The 19,960-nt window shown below is 45.1% G+C and overlaps 1 protein-coding gene across 3 annotated transcripts in view; it reads left to right on the forward strand.

The window, feature by feature from the left end:
- LOC135898223 (uncharacterized) overlaps nt 1–19,960 on the forward strand; it is a 311,361-nt gene that overhangs the window by 71,544 nt on the left and 219,857 nt on the right. For all 3 annotated transcript variants that reach the window (XM_070539516.1, XM_070539515.1, XM_070539517.1), the window contains one exon: nt 7,083–7,295. In XM_070539516.1, coding sequence (XP_070395617.1) covers nt 7,083–7,295 — 213 coding nt within the window. The remainder of the gene's footprint in view (nt 1–7,082; nt 7,296–19,960) is intronic.

Here is a 19,960-nt window from a genome sequence, read left to right on the forward strand (position 1 = left end):
CACCGCTCGATCAAGCAGTTCTGTAGAACCTTTAAAAAGATTACTACTAACAGTTTACGGACATATTTCTTAAAACATTTTAAACAAATCCGCCGCCGGCTTGGATTGGAACTGTGATTTAAAACAAAATTTTGATTCCTCAGTATGTTATGTATCAACATTAGTGCGTGTTAAAAAAATTTATCAAAAGCTCTGAAGTTACTTTCCATTCTAAATATTTTTGGCTAACAGTACGAGGTGTTGGCGTACTGTGGATACATGTACTTCAGAAAAAAAACATTGATGATGTATAATAACTGTTGCTTACACAAAAGTAATGAGCCTTTTGACGGAGTACTAAAGTTGTTATTTAGACAGAACCTGGAAGAAGATATGTTAACTGCGTACTTAATATATTTTTTACACAAAAGTAAGAAGGAAGTGTTTTAATGGTACACTTAAAATATTCTTTATACAAAAGTAAGAAGGAACTATTTTAATGGTGTATTTACAATATTTCTTATACAAAAGTAAGAAGGAAGTCTTTTAACACTATACTTAAAATATTCTTTATACAAAATTTCAAAGGATAACTTTTAACGGTGTATTCAAGATATTCTTTATACAAAAGTATGAAAGAACTCTTTTAACGGTGTATATAAAATATTTTTTATACAAATATAACAAGGAAGTCTTTTAACGGTGTATTTAAAACATTCTTTATATAAAAGTAAGAACAAAGTATGTTAATGGTGTATTGAAAATATCGCTTACACAAAGGTAAAAAGTATTTTGACAGTGTATGAAGAAATGTTACTAGAATGTAAATGTTAATAGACTGTCATAAAGTAAACAGAAATTGGTAGAAGTTCTAAATAACATTAATAGGCATTTATGTAAGGGCGTTGTTGTTTCTCGCGGGTACCCAGCACCTGCAGAAATTTGTTACTTCGCCGAAGTCGCATGTAATATGTATTTACAATATATTGAAGAGGGACAATGATGCATAAACAAGATGGCTGGCGAGACCGATTCCACATTCACGTCGAATTGTCTTGTTCTTACTGGTGCCACTCTTGGCTGTGCCGGAACAATGTTAATATCTTTTTGAATAACTTCTATTATAAATGATGTCGCATATGTAGTGACACACACCCAGTGACACAGGTTGGCATCAAATATACTTATTGATGAGGGCTACTCACCCAGTAGTCATTACCTAGTGGGCCAACTAGGCGCTAATGCCTGGTTCGTTGAAGAGCGGCCCGCACACAGTGCCACATACCCAGCGCCCCAAGTTAGCATGAAAGATAGCCGGTGAAAAGCAAAAAATTGAAACTGGTACATACACAGTGACCCAAGCTGCCGTCAAAGAGCTTCATTGACTACCGCCACATGACCATAGATACAAACCCTGCGACCCAAGTTGGTCTGACGATAAGTTTTGTGCCTGGTTAATCGAGCAAGCAGCAGGGTGCTCTGCTCATTTAACAATGGTCAGGTCATGTGTTTGTTGGCTTTATGATATGACTGATGAAAATCGGGCCCCTCGGTTAACCCCCTTTCTTCTCGTTTATTACATAACGAGGGTCTCGAATCCGGCAACATTGGTGCCTTCAGGTAGCATGCGTGGGTTTACTGACCAGTTGCCTTCGCCCAAAAAGATCTCATTCTCGTAACGCCTGCGGTAAAAAGGACGCTCCATGTCCGCCGCCGAGGTCTGTGAGTGGTGGCGCTGGCTAACATTCTACTTGGACACATAAATACCCAAGAGAGTGGATCGGGAAAGGATGGCGCGGTAGCTCAATTGGTAGAGCATTGCACGCGAAATGCAAAGGTTGTAGGTTCAGTTCCCACCTGCGGCAAGTTGTTTTTCATCCACTTTAATTTCTAATAATTTATCGTTTATTATTTAATTTACCGTATTTATTTCATTTAATAAGCACACGCATTTTACCGTGTGTTGTCCTTGGCGTCAGTGTTTGTTGGCTTCTTATGATACCCTGACAAAGGGGCCTTTAAGGAAATGAACTGACCTGACCGGACCATTGATAAATGAGCAGAGCACCCTGCTGCTTGCTCGATTAACCGGGCACAAAACTGATCGTTGGACCAACTTGCGTCGCAAAGTACGCAGCTATGGTCCTGTGGCGGTAGTCAATGAAGCTCTTTGACGACAGCTTGGGTCACTGGGGATGTACCAGTTACCATTATTTGCTTTTCACCGACTATCTTTCACGGAAACTTCGAGCACTGGGTATGTGGCACTGTGTGCGGGCCGCTCTTCAACGAACCAAGCAATAGCGCCTAGTTGCCCCACTAGGTAATGACCACTGGGTGAGTACTGCTCTTCAATAAGTATAGTTGATGCCAACCTGTGTCACTCGGTGTGTGTCACTACTTATGCGACGTCTTTTATAATTGCAATTGTTAAAAAAAGATATTATTATTGTTCCGACGCAGGATGGGTCAAAGTGGCCTAGTATAGGTGGCGTGGTGAGAATGTTTGTGAGTTGGGCAAATGCGGCAGTTTGAGCGGCGCCCCACATCAACGGCACGTTCTTCTTCAGAAGATCAGCAAGAGGTCGGAATATCGCTACGAAGTATTTAACGAAGCGGCGGAAGTACGAGCAGAGTCCTACAAAACTTTGGACGTCTTTGACAGACTGAGGTACAGGAAAAGACGGGACAGCACAAATTTTCTCCCGGTCTGGTTGATTACCGGAAGCGTCGAAGGGGTGGCCCAGCGCGGTGATGTACCGACGACCGAAGTGATGCTTCGATGAATTTAGTTGGAGCCCAGCCTCGCGCAAGACTTGCACAGCTGATAAGCGCTCAAGGTGTGTCTCAAATTTAGACAAAATTACGAGGACGTCATCTAGGGGGCAGATGCATTAAGACCATTTGAACTCTTAAAGCAAGGAGTCCATCATACGTTCGAATGTTGCTGGGGTGTTGCATAGACCGAATGTCATAGCGTTGAATTGATATAGACCATCAGGAGTGAAGAACGCGGTCTTCTCTTGGTCCTTTTCATCCACAGAAATTTGCCAATAACCAGACCGAAGGTCTATTAGCACCGTGGAGATAATCGAGGGCATCGTCAATGCGAGGCAAGGGGTAGACGTCTTTCTTTGTAATGCGGTTTAGATGACGATAATCTACGCAGAAACGCCATGTGCCATCTTTCTTTCTAACAAGCACCCGGGCGACGCCCAAGAGCTCGACGAAGGTTCAACAATGGCTTTGGCAAGCATCTTGTTCACTTCATCTGGAATAACCTTTCGCCCTGAATTAGCAACTCGATATGGCCAGCCATGAATAGGACTGGCATTACCAGTATTTATGTGATGCTTAACAATTGATGTCTGTCCCAACTGGCGTTTGCTGAGGTCAAAGATGTCGTGGTAGGAAACCAAAAGACGACACAAAGCTGCTGCTTGTTCAGGCAATAGGTCCGCAGCAATCATGGGACGAAATGTTGCGTCAAAGGAAATAGCATCCTGTGGACATGGTGGAGAATCGGAGCAGACGTCTACGGAAAACGTCGTGATGTGGTCATCTCAGATAGCACGCTGCGTTGCAACTGATATGCCTTTGGGCAGAACTTTCTTTGTCAGGTCAAAATTGACGACGGGGAGGCATGTCCGCTTATCGGCGACGGTGATGCCGGAGTGGGGCACAGTGATATTGTGCAACAAAAGGACATCAAGAACAGGTCAGGTGACATAATCACCATTGGGCACATAAAAAGATGATAGCAAATCGACGAAAGTCAAGGCTTTAGGAGCAGGCGCACGAAGGCGGTCATACTAAAGTTGTTCGGCAGTTCGGCACGAATGTGCGCGACTAGAGGAAGTTCGAGGCAAAGGGTAACGGCACAACTGTCCATCAAAGCTGAATGCGCCGTAAGAAAGTTGGGTCCGAGTTATATGTCATGGGGACAGTTGGTCAGCACTCTAAAACGAACAGAAATAATAATAATAATAATAATATTTGGGGTTTTACGTGCCAAAACCACTTTCCGATTATGAGGCACGCCGTAGTGGAGGACTCCGGAAATTTCGACCACCTGGGGTTCTTTAACGTGCGCCTAAATCTAAGCACACGGGTGTTTTCGCATTTCGCCCCCATCGAAATGCGGCCGCCGTGGCCGGGATTCGATCCCGCGACCTCGTGCTCAGCAGCCCAACACCATAGCCACTGAGCAACCACGGCGGGTAAAACGAACAGAAAGGTGGCGGTCGGCGATACGTATACGGGAAGTGCACATTCCAGTGACGTCAACAGTGCTGCCATCGGCCACGCGTACGGCTCGAGTAGTAGGAAGCGTGAGAATCTTCCTCAGTCGACGACAGAGGTTACTACTAATTATGTGCACCTGGGCTCTAGTACACATTAACGCCGTCAGAGGGACAACGTCGACGGGAACATCAAGTAAGTTCTGGTTCGTTTGGAGGGTCAATGGAGGATTTAGACACGACGAAGATAATCCAGCGCTACTTCCAAGCGCTGCATGGTCTAGTTTTCCGTCCGGGAGGGTACATAATTGGTCGGCGACAAATAGCGTCGTGGCTGGGGCCACGGTGAGTGACGGCGCTAAGTAGGTGTGGTCCGAGTCGGCTGGGTAATTAGCTGAGAGAAGCTGAAGTCTGCGCACAAATTCATGAAGCCAATCGTGTCAGTTGACGAATCCAGAGTGGAGGGCAATGCACCGGACCAGTTTATTTTTGGCAGGTTGAAGTCACCAACTAAAATCAATGGCGAAGAAAGGAATCTAACCAAAATTCGGTTTAGTACGCCATGAAGATCATTACAATGAAGATGGGGCATTCGGAGGGCGACAGCATGCCCAAAAGATAGTGTCTCGATGATTGATGCGTATACACGCGCATAAAATTTCAAGAGAGGAAACATGTGGCATGTGCGAAGACGGCAGATCGTCGGCCACCACTATAAGAACAACTCCGCCTGTTCTACCAACGCGGTCACACCTATGTGTAGTGAAATTTTTTTCGCCAGGTTTCGCTCAGGACGACAATGTCTCAATTACACGAGTTCACAAGGCTACTCAAATCATCAGGCTTGTTAACAACACTACGAATGCTAGAGAACAAGAAAGCATATGTCATTTACAAGTTCATGGCTACAAACAGACAGCTACTTGGATAGCTGATGGGCTGGTAGGGTGCTACTTCGAGGGATTTGTGATGATGGCTCGTTGTTTAAGTGGTATTCGCAGACGCTATCTGATGCAGAAATGTAGGCATAGCACCTATTTTTTATGAACCACTTGTTTTGACAAAGAGGAAACTTCTTTCCACTTCCCTGTCCAAATTCGAATAGTTCTTTACACGAAGTTCGAGTTGCCATATAAAAATATTCGGCAACATCTATTCAGGAGATTTTTATTTTGCTTGTGTCGCCAAAAAGAGCTTCCCGGATCTTGAAATTTGATAACTGGACAAAGGCAGGACAACATCTATGGGACGAAAATTTACCTAGCCGATGCGCACGAGCTGTAGCCTCGTTTGGTAGCTGAAGGCTTATTGCAGAATGAAGCGCTTCACGCACAAGCTGCTCCGATTGAGCCCATGCTTCGCTTTGCGAGTCAGGTAAGCCGTGAAAAATCAAAGTCTTTCGACGAGGTCGTCCAGTCGCCTATGAAGCTTCGTTTTGCTTTATTCTGCACAGCCTCGGGCACTTCCCGGGCAATGCCGACGACATTGGGTGCCTGCGAAGTGGCTACTTTTTCTTCGACGACAACAAGCCTATCGTTCATGCTGCCCATTTGACGCTCAAGCTTTGATTGTGATTGATAGACTTCATTGAGTTCGGAGAGTATTTCGCTATGGCTTTTGTCGAGTTTTTTGTTTAAAGCCTTCAACAGGGAGACGACATCGTTGTTGGACTGGCTAGGATCCAGCTTAGGTGGCCCGGGGTTCTGTTCAATATCGCCGCCTAAGATCAACAACTCCAATACACATATGCATTCACAGCTATGGCATGGGAACACGCTTTGGCTTGGAAATAGCAACAGGTTGACATTGCTTGTGCGTTTACAATGCATAGAAGAGATGGACTAACCTTCACCAAGAAACAGAAGAAAATTTGTACGTCTTCATTGCTGTTTCTGTTCCACGCCCATTGCTCAAACAACGCGACTGAAACACAGAGAAGCAAATACCAAAGAGAAACAAATATTTTCCAACAAACCTAACTAGCATCCCGTAAAGGAAGCAATGATCCCTTGCGCGGGGAAGTTGGCCTCGCACCCGGCCATACTGTGAAGCATGCAACGTGCGTGAGGCAGCGAAGCACACAGTCGTTGTTTTTTCCTAGAGTGACTGCGAACGCCAGGCACCGACTTCCTCGTAAGCGTTTAATTAATAGCAGGCTGTTCAACAAAAATAAATGTTGCTGGGCCCTTAGCCGGAGGTAATATTAACGAAGCCTGCCCTCAAGATTTTCTCAGAATGTTTAGTTGACGCGCCAGCTTAGATTCAAGGCTGTGAAGGGGCCCTTAGGACAGTTTATGTCCTAGTCGCATCCTGTCGCCTATCCTCCACCCTTATTTTATCTTCTTTTTCTACTCTTTCCTGACCCCCTGTAGAAAGTCTAGCAGGAGAGAGAGCTATCTACGGTTACCTAATATGTTCTTATCTTTCATCACAGCTTTGCTTCACATACGTTCCAGCAATGTTATTATATCTGCATAATTGTTTTCTCACTGGGAGCTGCGTGCGGCCTCCTAACAGCACATGTAATTTTTGCCGTGCAGCTTAGCAGCAACGTCAAGCTTTTGAATAAAATAAATTTATGCTTTTGTCGGTACCTATGTTACGGTTATGCAAATGAAGTTCAATCAACTCGCATTGGTGTGAAACAGCTTTATTCTGTTTCCGAGTTGAAGGAGAACAAAACCGTCTTCGCTGAAAGAGAACAAAAACAGGAACAAAAAGATTTTGTTCTACATTTTGGTTAGTGAAAGCTATAATTGTCTCCTTCTAAATAATCTGCACAATGTAATATATTTATAAAAGAAGCTCATGCTTCTTTATTTTTTTATTACCTGACTGATATGTATATACCACGATTTGCAGGGATTTATTAACAACTTAGATCTTCAGAGTGACGACGCGCACCCACACGACGTCAGCGAGGCTTCAGAATATATACTTTTCGGCCAGAAAAACTGGCATTACGTCGAGACTTTAGAAGTCCACTGGGTTGTCTGGGGTAGCCCCCATAATAAGGGCGCTGCTCCAAGCCGGAGCTTAAAGGACAAGTTATTTCAAGCAGATTACTATGGTCAGGTAAGTGAGCGATGTCACCGTCCTCGTTATCCTTGCTTTTTCGGCAAGTCTCATGAAAGACACTGTGTAGAAGAAAGAGGCAGAGTTCGCTTCCTCTTGTCGTGACACGGCACCATGCATAAAGCTTTACGTGGCCTCGTATACATGGTAGAGGCGGCGGCGTTGCCATGTATTACCTGCTGATGCTGTGGGTTTGCGGCAAAATTTATTTTGAGTTAGGCTTTTGTAGTTGACCCATTCTTTCACCTGAATTACGTTTGATTTGTTTATTCTCATTGATAAAGTATTTTTGTGTAATCATAACTGACTAGAATTATTAACAAAAAAAGGAAGTTGCTATGCCCCTGAGCTATATAGCCTCGTGAGGAGCTAAATACAGCAATATTTTCTTCTATGACGGTAGTGTATAGATTGTAAAAAATAAACATTGCAGAACCTATGTGCCCCTGCTCATATTATTATTAGGCCGCAGGTGGCCCGTTATGTTATTCTGTACAGCCACGAATGGAACATCTCTTGGATGGCTTGCCATGTGAGCGTATTACTGAAGGCAGCTTAAGCGGTGCGAGGAACATGTCAGTTCTCTGTTCTGCTTTATAAGAGTTATGCCCTTTTGTCACCAACAAACAGGGCTAGAGAACCTGGTATAACGTTTTCCAAATAATCTATCGATAGTCACGATTTATAGCGAAATGTCCGAATTTAAAAGCGACCCAATTATGTTTCAAGGTGCTGCAGCTACTTCCTTAAAAATTCTTGGGGTTTCAATTATCGGTCCTTCATGTTGTAGCGTTTGTTTGTTCTGACTTTGATTATCTCACAACTACCCCTAAAGGCCCTCAATAGAGGTATTACATAGACAGGAGTGTGTAGCTAAAATCAGCTGGTGTCAGGAGTAGTGCGAAAAATAGTAAACTTTTTATATTGAAAGAAAAACACCTATTTAAACAGTGTAGATCATTCATATAGTATGTAAAATCAGGGAAGGTTACAGATCAGGAAATGCATATGTGTACCATACATGATTGGTAAAATAACTTGATGCCGCGCTTATGCACTGAATACAAGACTCAAATAGCAGAAAAGAGATAGTTATTGGTTAAAGATATAGAACATATATGATATCAAGGATCACAAAGACGAATGTAACATTGGAGCATAATGTCTAGAAAATTAGAAAAAAAATACAGCTGCTAAAAATTAGAGGTGGTATAAATCGAGATAATTTGAGTGCCCAGTGTTTAGTAGCCCGTGGAACTTGCTAACGTTAGCCTCAATAGGGATGGCAGAGTAATGCAGTCCGCTATAGCGCGTGTATGTATGAATGAACTTGTGAAACGATGGCGGTGGCCTTTAACTTTGCATGGTTGGTCACGGCGTGGGCTGCTGGGGACTGAAAGATGTCGTCGGAAATAAGAGAATGATGGTAAGGGTTATGAATGAGTTAAAAACTTTCCGGCGGTGTTATAAGCTTTCTGAGAGCAACGTCTCAGTGCAGTGACACTAGAATAACATGATTAATCACAATTTATCAAGAGAAGGGCGGGTTCTCATAGAGTTTAATGCACTGAGTTCGAAATAGTACCCCTGTATTTCTCTGCTGTCTGCCATATCACAGTTTAAGTAAAAATAAGTGAACGATTGGCAATGAATGCCTATGGACGGTGTTTAATAAAAAGATCAAAAATCTATTCGTTCACCTTTGTTGACGCAATGCGGTACATAGAACATCATGTAATACATGGAAGTGCTTTCACTGAATTGTTCACGTGCAACGAAAGTCTGCACACTTAGGGGACATGGAGTCCCGTTTGTGCAAGTAGCGGCTGCAATTTGCGCGCTACCTGATGTCCGTGGTAAGACCTCCAGGAATGTTGAGCGTAGCATGGCCCGAAGGCGTAAGGTCTCTTTACTCTTTGGCCGATGTTCAATATCTAACCGATAAGACATTGCTGTAGTTTTTGTACTATTGTTAAAGATTTTTGACACACCGCGATTATGTAAGCCATACTTTCTTTTTTACGGCAAAATTCTATGCACAGTTTGGAGAGTGCATTTTGGCTGTGATTCAAGGCTTAAATACCGTTAGGAATGGTAAAGAAGAAGATTGCGTGCTTCCATGGATAACTCGCACAGGAGACCTCCTTGCATAGGCGGTAAAAACAAAACAGTTTTTACTTTCCCGTTATCATATCGATTACCGTAACCTATATAGGGAACAAATAGAAAAACTGGTAATTGTGCGGAATCATTTAAGGTGGAAGAAGCGTCACCTAGTTCTGAGTTTACATACTTTTCCCTTTGTAGAACAGCGTAAATATTGTTTGGCAGTATGAATTTGTAGCATAATGAGGCAGAAAATGACAAAACTCTGTAGTACATGCCTTATTCTTAATGTCCATCATGACCTACCCGCTTCATAATTGAATTCTGCATGGCTAAGAACAATATATGACACTCGATTTCCACATTGCCCTAAAGTATCTGCGCGAGTAGTATCTTATGTTAGGCGTAGATTAAACATGCGTAAATGTTTGGCAGGCACGAAAGAATATATACTTTTTTGATCGGGGTTGATCAAGCGATGCTTTTGTTTTGGTGGAAAGCCTGTTTTATATGTCCACTTTCCCCTGTTCGAGGATTCCATCTACTGCTTTCTGCATTCCACGAAATTGTATCTGCTACGTATTACTTAACTTTTTTGTTATGCCATACATTATTTTGCTTATTTCAATTAACAGTACGTTTCCTGTATTCAGGAGTGATATCGCCAAAAATAAATCTTACTGGTCCAAACTCAAATCCATTATATGCTAGTTTTTGCATGTCTTCATAGCACTTTTATTAGTCAAATCATAAGAAGCCAACAAACACTGACACCAAGGACAACACAGGGGAAAAAACTTGTGCTTAATAAATGAAATAAAGAAACAATAAATTAATGGAAATGAAAGTCGATGAAAAAACTTGCCACAGGTGGAGAACGATCCCACAACCTTCGCATTTCTCGTGCGATGCTCTACCAATTGAGCTAGCGGGGCGCCGTTTCCCCATCTACTTTCTTGGGTATTTATGTTTCCTAGTAGAAACCTGAGAGTGTTAGCCAGCGCCACCACTCACTGACTTTGGCGGTGGATGTGGAACGTCCGTTCAGCCACAGGCGTCATGAGAACGTGATCTTTTTGGGTGAAGGCAACTGGTCAAATGGTTCTTCTCCTTTATTACATAACGAGGGTCTCGAATCCGGCAATGCTGATGCCTTCACGCAGCGTGCGTGGGTTTATTTATTACGCACAAGTAATTTCCCCTATGTTGTCCTTGGTGTCAGTGCTTGCTGGCTTCTTATGATATGACTAATAAAAATCGAGCCCCTCAGTTTACCGCCTTCTCGTTCATAACACTTTTGTAATATGTCTCCCGCCAAGTTTTATTACCTAATTGAAATACTATGTTGCCTTTGATACTGTACAAGTGTTGCTTTTATTGCATCGTATTTTTCGAAGTGTTCACGCTCGTCGGGAGTACTGCAGCGGTTGCTTCCTTCTCTCACGTCTTGTGGGTATGCGGTAAGCATGCGGAATGTAGTGAAGAATATTACCGGTACTTGGAGAAGCAGAGTGCGCCGCTCATCCAATAAGAAGATGATGGTTGAGACGTTCGAGGCTATGACGCTGTTACCTGAATACGACAGTGTCTGTTTAATAAGTGGAGCAGATTCCAAACGCCCGCATTACATTTGGTAGAGTTTGCTCGTTCCCTCCAACCCTGGATCTCCGCAGCCGCACCTTGCCTCCTCTTGCCGTGATTGCCACGGACGAAGAGCAGCCGGGTGCTTCCATACCTCCGACTGTGGTCTGTTCCAACACCCTTCAGCAACGCCACCCTACCTTCTTCAGCGGAGCCGACAACCAAGACGTGGAGGATTGGCTTGAACCATACGACCCGGTAAGCAAGCGCAACAAATGGGATGACAGGCATAAACGCTACAATGTCATCTTTTACTTGACGGACGTCCCCAATCAGCGGTTCCGCAACCACAACACTGCCCTTGCCACCTGGTTGGCCTTCAGAATGAAACTCGGTGGAGGTATTCGGTCGTCCAGCCGTTCGCAAGTTGCGTGCCGAACAGCGCTTGCGCGCCCGACCTCAACAACAGAGCAAGACCTACACCAGCTACATTGAAGATGTCGTCGGCCTTTTGCAAGAGTGTCAACCCATCAATGACAGAGGCCGACAAGATCAAACACATCTTGAAAGGTGTCAATGACAATGCATGCGAGATGCTAGTAGCCTAGAAACCGCAAACGGTAGCCGACGTTATACAAGTGTGTCAGAGCTATGATGAGCTCCGGAAGCAACGCGACTCCACTCACAGCTCCTGCTTGACCCTCCAAGAAAACATTTCGGCTTTAACAGCTGCTGGCCTTGCGCGAGATCATTCCGTATTGCTTAACGAAATTAGGCAGTTCGTGAGCGAGCAGGTTGCGCGCCAATTGACCGTTGTCGCTTGTACCCCATCCATGCTACCGCCCTCGATACAACGCGTCGTTCACTAGCAAGTTTCACAGCTGCTACCCGCAGGCCCTGCGCTACCGGTGACTGCTCCGCTCAACTACGCGGGATCTGTCGTCCCCCCTACTGCTTCCGCGCACCTACACCGGGGCCGTAGTCCCACATCGGCACGTACCTGTCGCCAACTCCTACGTCCCGACACGCACCTTTCTTTGTCACCTCCACCTGTGCACCAGGCTGTGCGTCGTAGCTCACCACCGGTGCCTTGTTCTCAAAAACCATGGCGCACCGCTTAAAACCACCCCATATGCTACTCGTGAGGCATCCAAGGCCACGTAGCGCGGTTTTGCCGCTGGAATGAATTTCGCTCTTCTGAATATTTACGACCAAATAACTATGGTTTTACATCGACACCTCACAAACCTCCATATGGTCCTCCTGCTGACTCCTTGTCTTCGACTCCCCGAACCTTATACGGACGCCTGTCGTTTTCACTACGTAGCCGTTCGCTTTCGCTAGCGCTTCGACTCCCTCAGCCTGTACTTGAGGAAGACAAGAAGCCGCAGTTTCGGGGGCAAGAACTGCACAGCTTTCTAACTTTTCAAGACCTCGTTTGTACCCTTCTAATGTTGTTGCCGTCTGCATCGAAGGTGTGCCTGTTCTAGCCATTGTTGACAGGGTAGCCGCACTGTCTATAATGACTGAAAAACTTTGCCACGAACTCCGAAAAGTAACGACGCCGCTTTCCGACTTTACATTGACAACTGCGAGCTCACAACGAATCCGACCTTTGGCTGCGTGCACAACACATATCATTATACAAGATGTTTTTGTACACTGTCAAATTTGTTATGATTTCGCAATGCTCCCATGATGTAACACTGGGCTGGGACATCCTTTGCGCTTACCATGCTGTCATCGACTGAGCTCGCGCCGAAGTCGAGTTTTCGCCGTTCTGTGACCTCGCTTTCATCGACTCGCCACCTCTGCCTACAAAATTGCTTGTTGCCGCCGACACTGCGATGCCCCCATTCTCATCCGCTCTTGTATCTGTTTCTTCTGACGTGCCTACTGGCTCAACCGTACTTTTTACTCCATCTGAAGCCACTGTTAATTGCAAGTGCTTTCTGGTTCCATTCGCCGTAGTGAAAATTGACGATACTCCCACTGCCATCTGTGTTTATAATCCGTTTCCCTGCCCTTCTACTTTACTGCGGGGCGAGTGGCTTGACAGTGTTGACGAACTCGACCCCTTTTATACATATGTCGTTACTGACCCACCGTCTTATCTTCAGGTTGGCGCCATTGATGCTTCTGCTCTACCCTCTCCACCATCCTTTATTGACGCCCTTTCTCGATGCGTCGACGTCCATCTTACGCAGCAGGAACATGCACAGCTCATCTGCTTAACTGAACGCTTTCACGCCAGCTTCGATTGCTTACAACCTCGTTTGGGCCGTATTACAACCGTAGCTCACCACATCGACACTGGTCTCCAAGCTCCTCTACGTCAGCGCCCATATCATGTGTGAGCCTCTGAGCGTCGCATCATCGCAAAACAAGTTGATGACATGCTTCAGCGTGGCGTCATACAGCCCTCAAACAGCCCATGGGCCTCCCCGGTTGCCCTCGTCAAGAAAAAATGATGGCTCAGTAAGGCTCTGCGTTGACCACTGCAGGCTGAACAACATCACCCGGAAGGACGTCTATCCACTGCCTCGCATAGATGACGCTTTGGACTGCTCACAAGGAGCCGAATTCTTTTCTTCATCAGACCTGCGCTCCGACTACTGGCAAATCCCAATGGTTGAAGCCGAACGCCCTAAAACTGCCTTTGTTATTCCAGATCAATTATATGTGTTCACTGTGATATCATTCGGGCTCTGGAACGCGCCTTCCACTTCGGAGCGCATGATCGACAACACACTCCGCGGCCTCAAGTGGCAGCTACCTGCTAGTATTACCTGGATGATATTGTGATTTTTTCGCACGATTTCAAGACGCAGCTCGAGCGCCCAGAGGCTGTGCTCACTTGCCTCAGTTCAGGTGGTCCACAACTAAATTTAAAGAAATGTTGCTTTGATGCTCGGCAGCTGCTTATTCTTGGCCATGCCGTCTCTTGAGACGGCGTCCTTCCGGATCCAACGTGTCTTTTCCGAGTTCCTTAAACCAATCACAATGAAACAACTTCGAAGCTTCCTCGGCCTTTGTCCTTATTTTCGTCGTTTCATTCGTAACTTTTATTCCATCATAACACCTTTGAATGAGCTTCTCCACAGCATCCGCAATTTTCCGGCATGGTCACCAACGTGTGACGATGCATTTGCCTCACTGCACCACCTACTTACGTGCAGTGAGGCAAACTTACTTACTACATGGACGCAGCTGTGTATGCAGAGGCGACCGGGCAGCACTACCAAAGGAGGTACGCCGTGGCAGACATGAACTGCCAACACCAAATTACCGCGTCGGCCACGGCGGGATCCCCCACCTCGGCTGAAATATTAGCAGTGGCGATCGCACTCGCTCACGCTGAGCGTTTGCAAAGGGACTCGGTCGTGGTCACGGAATCCCAGGAGACATGTCGCATGTTTCTCAAGGGGCACGTGACTGAAGCAAGCCCCGCGATAATTCCCAAATCCTTCAATCACCATCAACGCCTACTCTGGTGCCCGGGCCATGCGGGGGTACAGGGGAACGAAAAGGCTAATTCGTTAGCTCGAGGGCTCACTAACCGAGCGACGGCGTCCTCTTCTAACCCCAACCACCCGCACTATCCCTTATGAAATTTCACCAGTTTAAATGCCAATGATATCCTTGCTCATCAGCGCGGAGAACGCAGAAAATACCCGCCGCCCAACACACAACTTAGCGGGGAATAGGCCGCCGACTGGCCTAAAATACAGACCGGGGTATTCCCCCATTTAAAATTGCTAAACGCCATATATCCCACTCGTTATAGGGCCAACTGTCCTTCGTGCGGTGGCATACCTACCCTATTACATATAACCTTGGAGTGCACTAAGCCCGCTCATAGGCCAAATACCAGTGACACAATGGAGCAGTGGGAGGCACAGTTCGCCCGCTGCGACCTGGCAGGACAAAAGTCCTTAATTAGCCAGGTCAGGCAAGCGGCAGAGGCCAGTGGGGTTCTGGACTGAGAGTCTCCGACCACCCCTCCTTCAAATCTTTTCCATTACAATAAAGTTTCTATCTATCTATCTACACCCGCCTCCGCCTCCGCTACTATTGGCACGAAAAGTACCGCTTAGTTCACCACTACATCCGTTCTTCGCTCGCTTGCCAGCACCGTAAGAAGCCTGCCTTCCATTAAATCGCACCTCTACAGCCATTTCCTTGTCTTGCGCGCGCTTTTGACTGCGTCGGCATCGACTTGTACGGACCTCTCCCCATCACTCCTGCTGGCAACCGCTAGATATTCGTTGCCATCGACAACCTCACGCGATACGGAGACTTCGCGGTTGCCATCTACATCGGTAAGTGGCGTTGCCTCCTTCGTTTTAGAACACATAATTGTATGGCATGGTGGACCACGTGAGCTGCTTAGCGACCGAGGGAGTGTCTGTCGGACGTAGTCGCAGCGGTTCTCAAGCAGTGGCACGTTCTTCACCGAAGTACACTACTGCCTACCATCCTCAAACGAGTGGTTTGATAGAAAGATTTATTCGAACACTCGACGATATGCTGGCAATGTGCGTCGCTTCCAACCACTCATATTGGGCCCGTGTTCTTTCCTTTGTGATGTACACCCATAATACCGCGACACGGACCCCCACTGGATTCTCTCCATACTTTTAACTTTACGGACTTAAGCCTTCGTACACGCTAGACACCATCATTCCGTACCAACCTGACTTGAGTGAGCCGATGAAAATCTCTCAAGCCGCTAAATACGCTTAACAGTGTCGCGAAATTGCTCGCTTCCTCACCACTGCTGATGAGTAACACCAGAAACACCATCGCGCTGTCTCAGAGGCTCCAGTGTCTTATACCCCCGACTCACTTGCATGGCTCTGGATCCCGTCAACCAGGCCCGGTCAGCCGACGAAACTTCTTTCGAAGTACCATGGCCCTTACCATGTTGTCCAGCAAACTTTGCCGGTGAATTCACCATCTAGTCGCTTGAGCCGTCTTCAAATCAGCTACGCCAAGGGCGTTAGACTGTACATATAGAATGTCTCATGCCATGCTATGACCCTGCTGTCGTGTCCTGTCCCTGAGTCGCCATGTTGGCTCTTTTCCAGAGCGGAAGAGAATGTAGTGAAGAATATTACTGATTCTTGGAGAAGCAGAGTGCGCCGTTTTTCCAAGAAGATGATGGTTAGGACCCTGGAGGCTTTGGCGCTGTTCCCTGCCTTTGTCGGTTCGCTGACTACTACAGTGTCTGTTTTCTAAAAAGAGCAGAATTCAAACGACCCCGTTATATGGAATAAATTAAAATTGAGGAAGCTTCATGGCAACTCGACCCATCGAGGAGACCGCTTATCAAGAAAATCGCGCTGATCCCGGAGACTGCAATTAGCGGTCACGTGGGTAACCAACGACGCGTGAAATGTGTGTCTATGGTCGCATAGGTGCTTGGCTTGCATAGTGTAGCTAAAGCTGAGCGCATGAAAAGCTGCACTGTGGTGGCTTGTCGCATTTCTACTTGCGTCAAAGACCGGTACTCAAAGCACAGCACCATGTTGCATTGCAAGCATGTATTCACTGGTCTCAAACAGACGCGAAATAGGAGAAGTTACGTACGCGTGACTCCGTATCCTAACGATAACAAATCTTCTACGGCACAAGGTCGTTGCAGCAGAGGAGGCGATCATCGCCCTCGCCATCACCAGCTCAGCATTGCCATCTCGTCATCGAGAAAGGATGACGAAATATATTATTACGATATTATCGAGAGATGCTCAAGAGACGAGCCGCCGCGAGAACGACGATGAAGTAAGTCTGTGCCCTTGGTCCGAGCGAGTGTCAGCATGGCACTCTGGATCCAGTATAAATAGCCTGTAAATAACGTTTTTCTTCAGTGTCTTTCCACACGTAAGATTCTGATGGAGGTTAGCGATCCCCGTCCTCTAAATGGAACTCCTAAGTGGTCGGTACATCGAGCTTGTCACCATTTCTCCCGCTGACGGGCCCGCCTCTGCAACGGCTTCGGCTTGTCCGACTGCTCCAATCGTCACGGTTGCCCAACATCGCGACCCTGATGCGTTCTCTGGCCTGGATGGACAGGGCGTTGACGAATGGATGAAGCTCTATGAACACGCCAGTCCTAATACCTGGTGGGGTCCAACCTTTATGCTCGCCAATGTCATCTTTTATCTCGGCGGCACCCCACGCATGTGGCACCAAACGCATGAAGACGAGATAACCAGTTGGGACAGTTAAAAAAAAAAAAAAGCTACGGGAACTCTTCGGCGACCCCATTGGGCGCAAGGTTGCCGCTAGAAAGGCACTTGCGTCTCGTGTTCAGACATCTACAGAGCCGTACGTTTGATGCATCCTCGACGTCTTGGCTCTATAATATAATAATAATAATTTTATGCACTTCAATTCATACAACGTGTTCCAGCCTGCATAAGCGTTGCCGCTTGTGTGCTGAGCTGGGCAGCCAGGTTAAGCACATGAAACAACAGCGAACATATAGAACATAGAACAAACAAGAACAAACACAGAACAAACAAACAAACAAGAACCCGCAGAACATATGATAGCAAATCCACCGTGCACACTTTTGTACAGAAATGAAAACATTAAGAACATGACCAACAGCAAATTACCTCATTCCATATTATCGCTCAGCCAAGGTCGAAGGAAATTCTTAAGGTCTTTTAATCCGGTAATAGTCGGGAGGGTTCGCATTTTATTGAAGTAGTAAGGAACATAGTAGGTACGGGTTCTTTTGCCATAAGTGCTGAAGATGCGGGGTATGACGTACTTTTCTGATTGACGGAGAGGCCGTACTTTAATGTTGCATATTTTAAAGGAGCTGTGAAAGAAATGCTTGTAGAATATGTCAAAGATAAATTGCTTGTGTACAGGTAGCATGTTAAAATATTCCATACTGTCTCGGGTTGACTTATCATGATAGTTGGTTCCATAGGAAAGATTGGTTGCAATCCTGCGCACTATGCGGCTTAATGTGTATAATTTATATAAATTAGCGTTTCCCTAAATTGTTATCCCGTATCGTAATATGGACTCTCCCAATCCCTTATATACCATTTTTCTAACCGATACATCACATATAGATCGTAGAGCATATATATAAACACACACTAGGCGTAGGCGTTTGCCTAACTCTGCAATATGAATATTCCACGACAGTGTTTCGTCAAATGTGATACCAAGGTATTTAAAATTGGATTTAAGTTCCAAAGGTGGGCATGAACAGCACGTACAGTTTCTTTCATGAAGGTATATATTTGATAGTACTCTAAACACTTTATATGGGCTATGAAAGCAAAGTAGGCAGGTTTTTGTATTATTAGTAAAAATCTGATTAGTGTTGAACTATTCTATCAAACGATGCACATCCTGTTGCATCCTGTCGGAGGCCTCTTCATACGTTTGACTTGGTAACGCCAGGGCAGTATCATCCGCGTATAAAAAGAGTTGTGAGTTCAGTGGAAGACAGGCCATATCATTGACGTAGATATTAAATAACAAGGGTCCTAAAATTGATCCCTGAGGAACACCTGTCGAAACGTTCAAAATTGGGCTGTATAAACCGCCTAGTTGGACGCATTGGGCTCGATCAGCAAAATAGCTTTTAAAGAACGACATGTATGGACCTCTAAAACCAATACTGTCAAGTTTATTTATTAATAAATTGTGATTGATAGTATCAAAGGCTTTTTGCAAATCAATAAAAAGTGTAAGGACAATGTTATTGTTATCAATTTCTTTGCACACTACATCACGAAAATCCTCTAGTAGGTTTACCGTATTTTTGCCTTTGCGGAAACCATACTGGGCTGCATTTAGTAGATGGTACTTATCAAGCAATGATGTCATGCTAATATGTATAATTTTCTCTATGATACAAGCGAGGGAGGACAAAATTGCGATTGGCCTATAGTTATTATAATCCCTTTTGGAGCCTTTTTTATGCAATGGTCTTATAACGCTTACTTTCATGTACGTGTGAATTTGCCCAGTTATTAACGTTTTAAGTATGTCTTAACAGTTTTAAGTATGTCAAAATGCACTCTGAGATCTCTTATCCTAACACTATCATAGCCTGGTGATTTTGTTATTGGCATTGTTTTCAACACATCCCATAATTCCGGCTCAGTGACAGTAGGCATGTAAGCTGAATCAATGCTCGAAGCAAGTGCAGTAGCGTTCGCCATTTTGCTTCCCTGTCTACACAAGAAAGTAACAGAGTCTACAAAGTGTTTATTGAACTCAGTGGCCAATTCTACCTTGGTTTTATCTGGAAAGGCCTGTTCTAAAAAATCGTCAATGCTTTTCTTGGATGGTTTTCCTATGGTGGTTTGCACTAATTTCCAAGTATTTTTTACGTTACTACTGCATGCCGAGAATTGATTAAGCTTGTACTGTTTTTTTGCCAGTCGTAATTTTGCTGTAATCTTATTTCGCAATTGCCTGAATTCTTTTCTTAGTGCAAAATCATGAGGATTCTCATTGCGCCTTCTTAAAAGTTTACTTTTGATGTAAGATAGCTCAATAATTTCCTTGTTTATCCAAGGACTTGCCTGATTTCGCCGTTTCATCCTCACTTTAGTTTTCGATTTATTGTAAATTGATTTCAGTTGTTCTACGAGCAGTTCGTAAGCATATAGGTGATTGTGCTGCAACAGGGAAGTCCAGTCATACATCTTAATTAGCTTGTCTACTTTTTCATTGTTAATTACAAGCCTTTCTGTAGATCTCTCCTGTGCCACCATTTTACTATCTTTTAACAACGTAAGCGCAACAAAATAATGTTGAGCAACTTTTTTTTTGATAATACAGCCGAACGTTTCTTGTTGCGCTACGGTTGTACTTATATGGTCAATGCATGTCTGTGTGAATTTACTTCGTAGAAATTCTTCTCGCGTATAGCCCTTAATTTTATTCTCCAAGCCAAAACTGGCCAACAACGTTAAGTACTCACTTACACCTGCCCT

The sequence above is a fragment of the Dermacentor albipictus genome, chromosome 5 (genome assembly GCF_038994185.2).
Source record: "Dermacentor albipictus isolate Rhodes 1998 colony chromosome 5, USDA_Dalb.pri_finalv2, whole genome shotgun sequence".
Classification (NCBI taxonomy): domain Eukaryota; kingdom Metazoa; phylum Arthropoda; class Arachnida; order Ixodida; family Ixodidae; genus Dermacentor; species Dermacentor albipictus.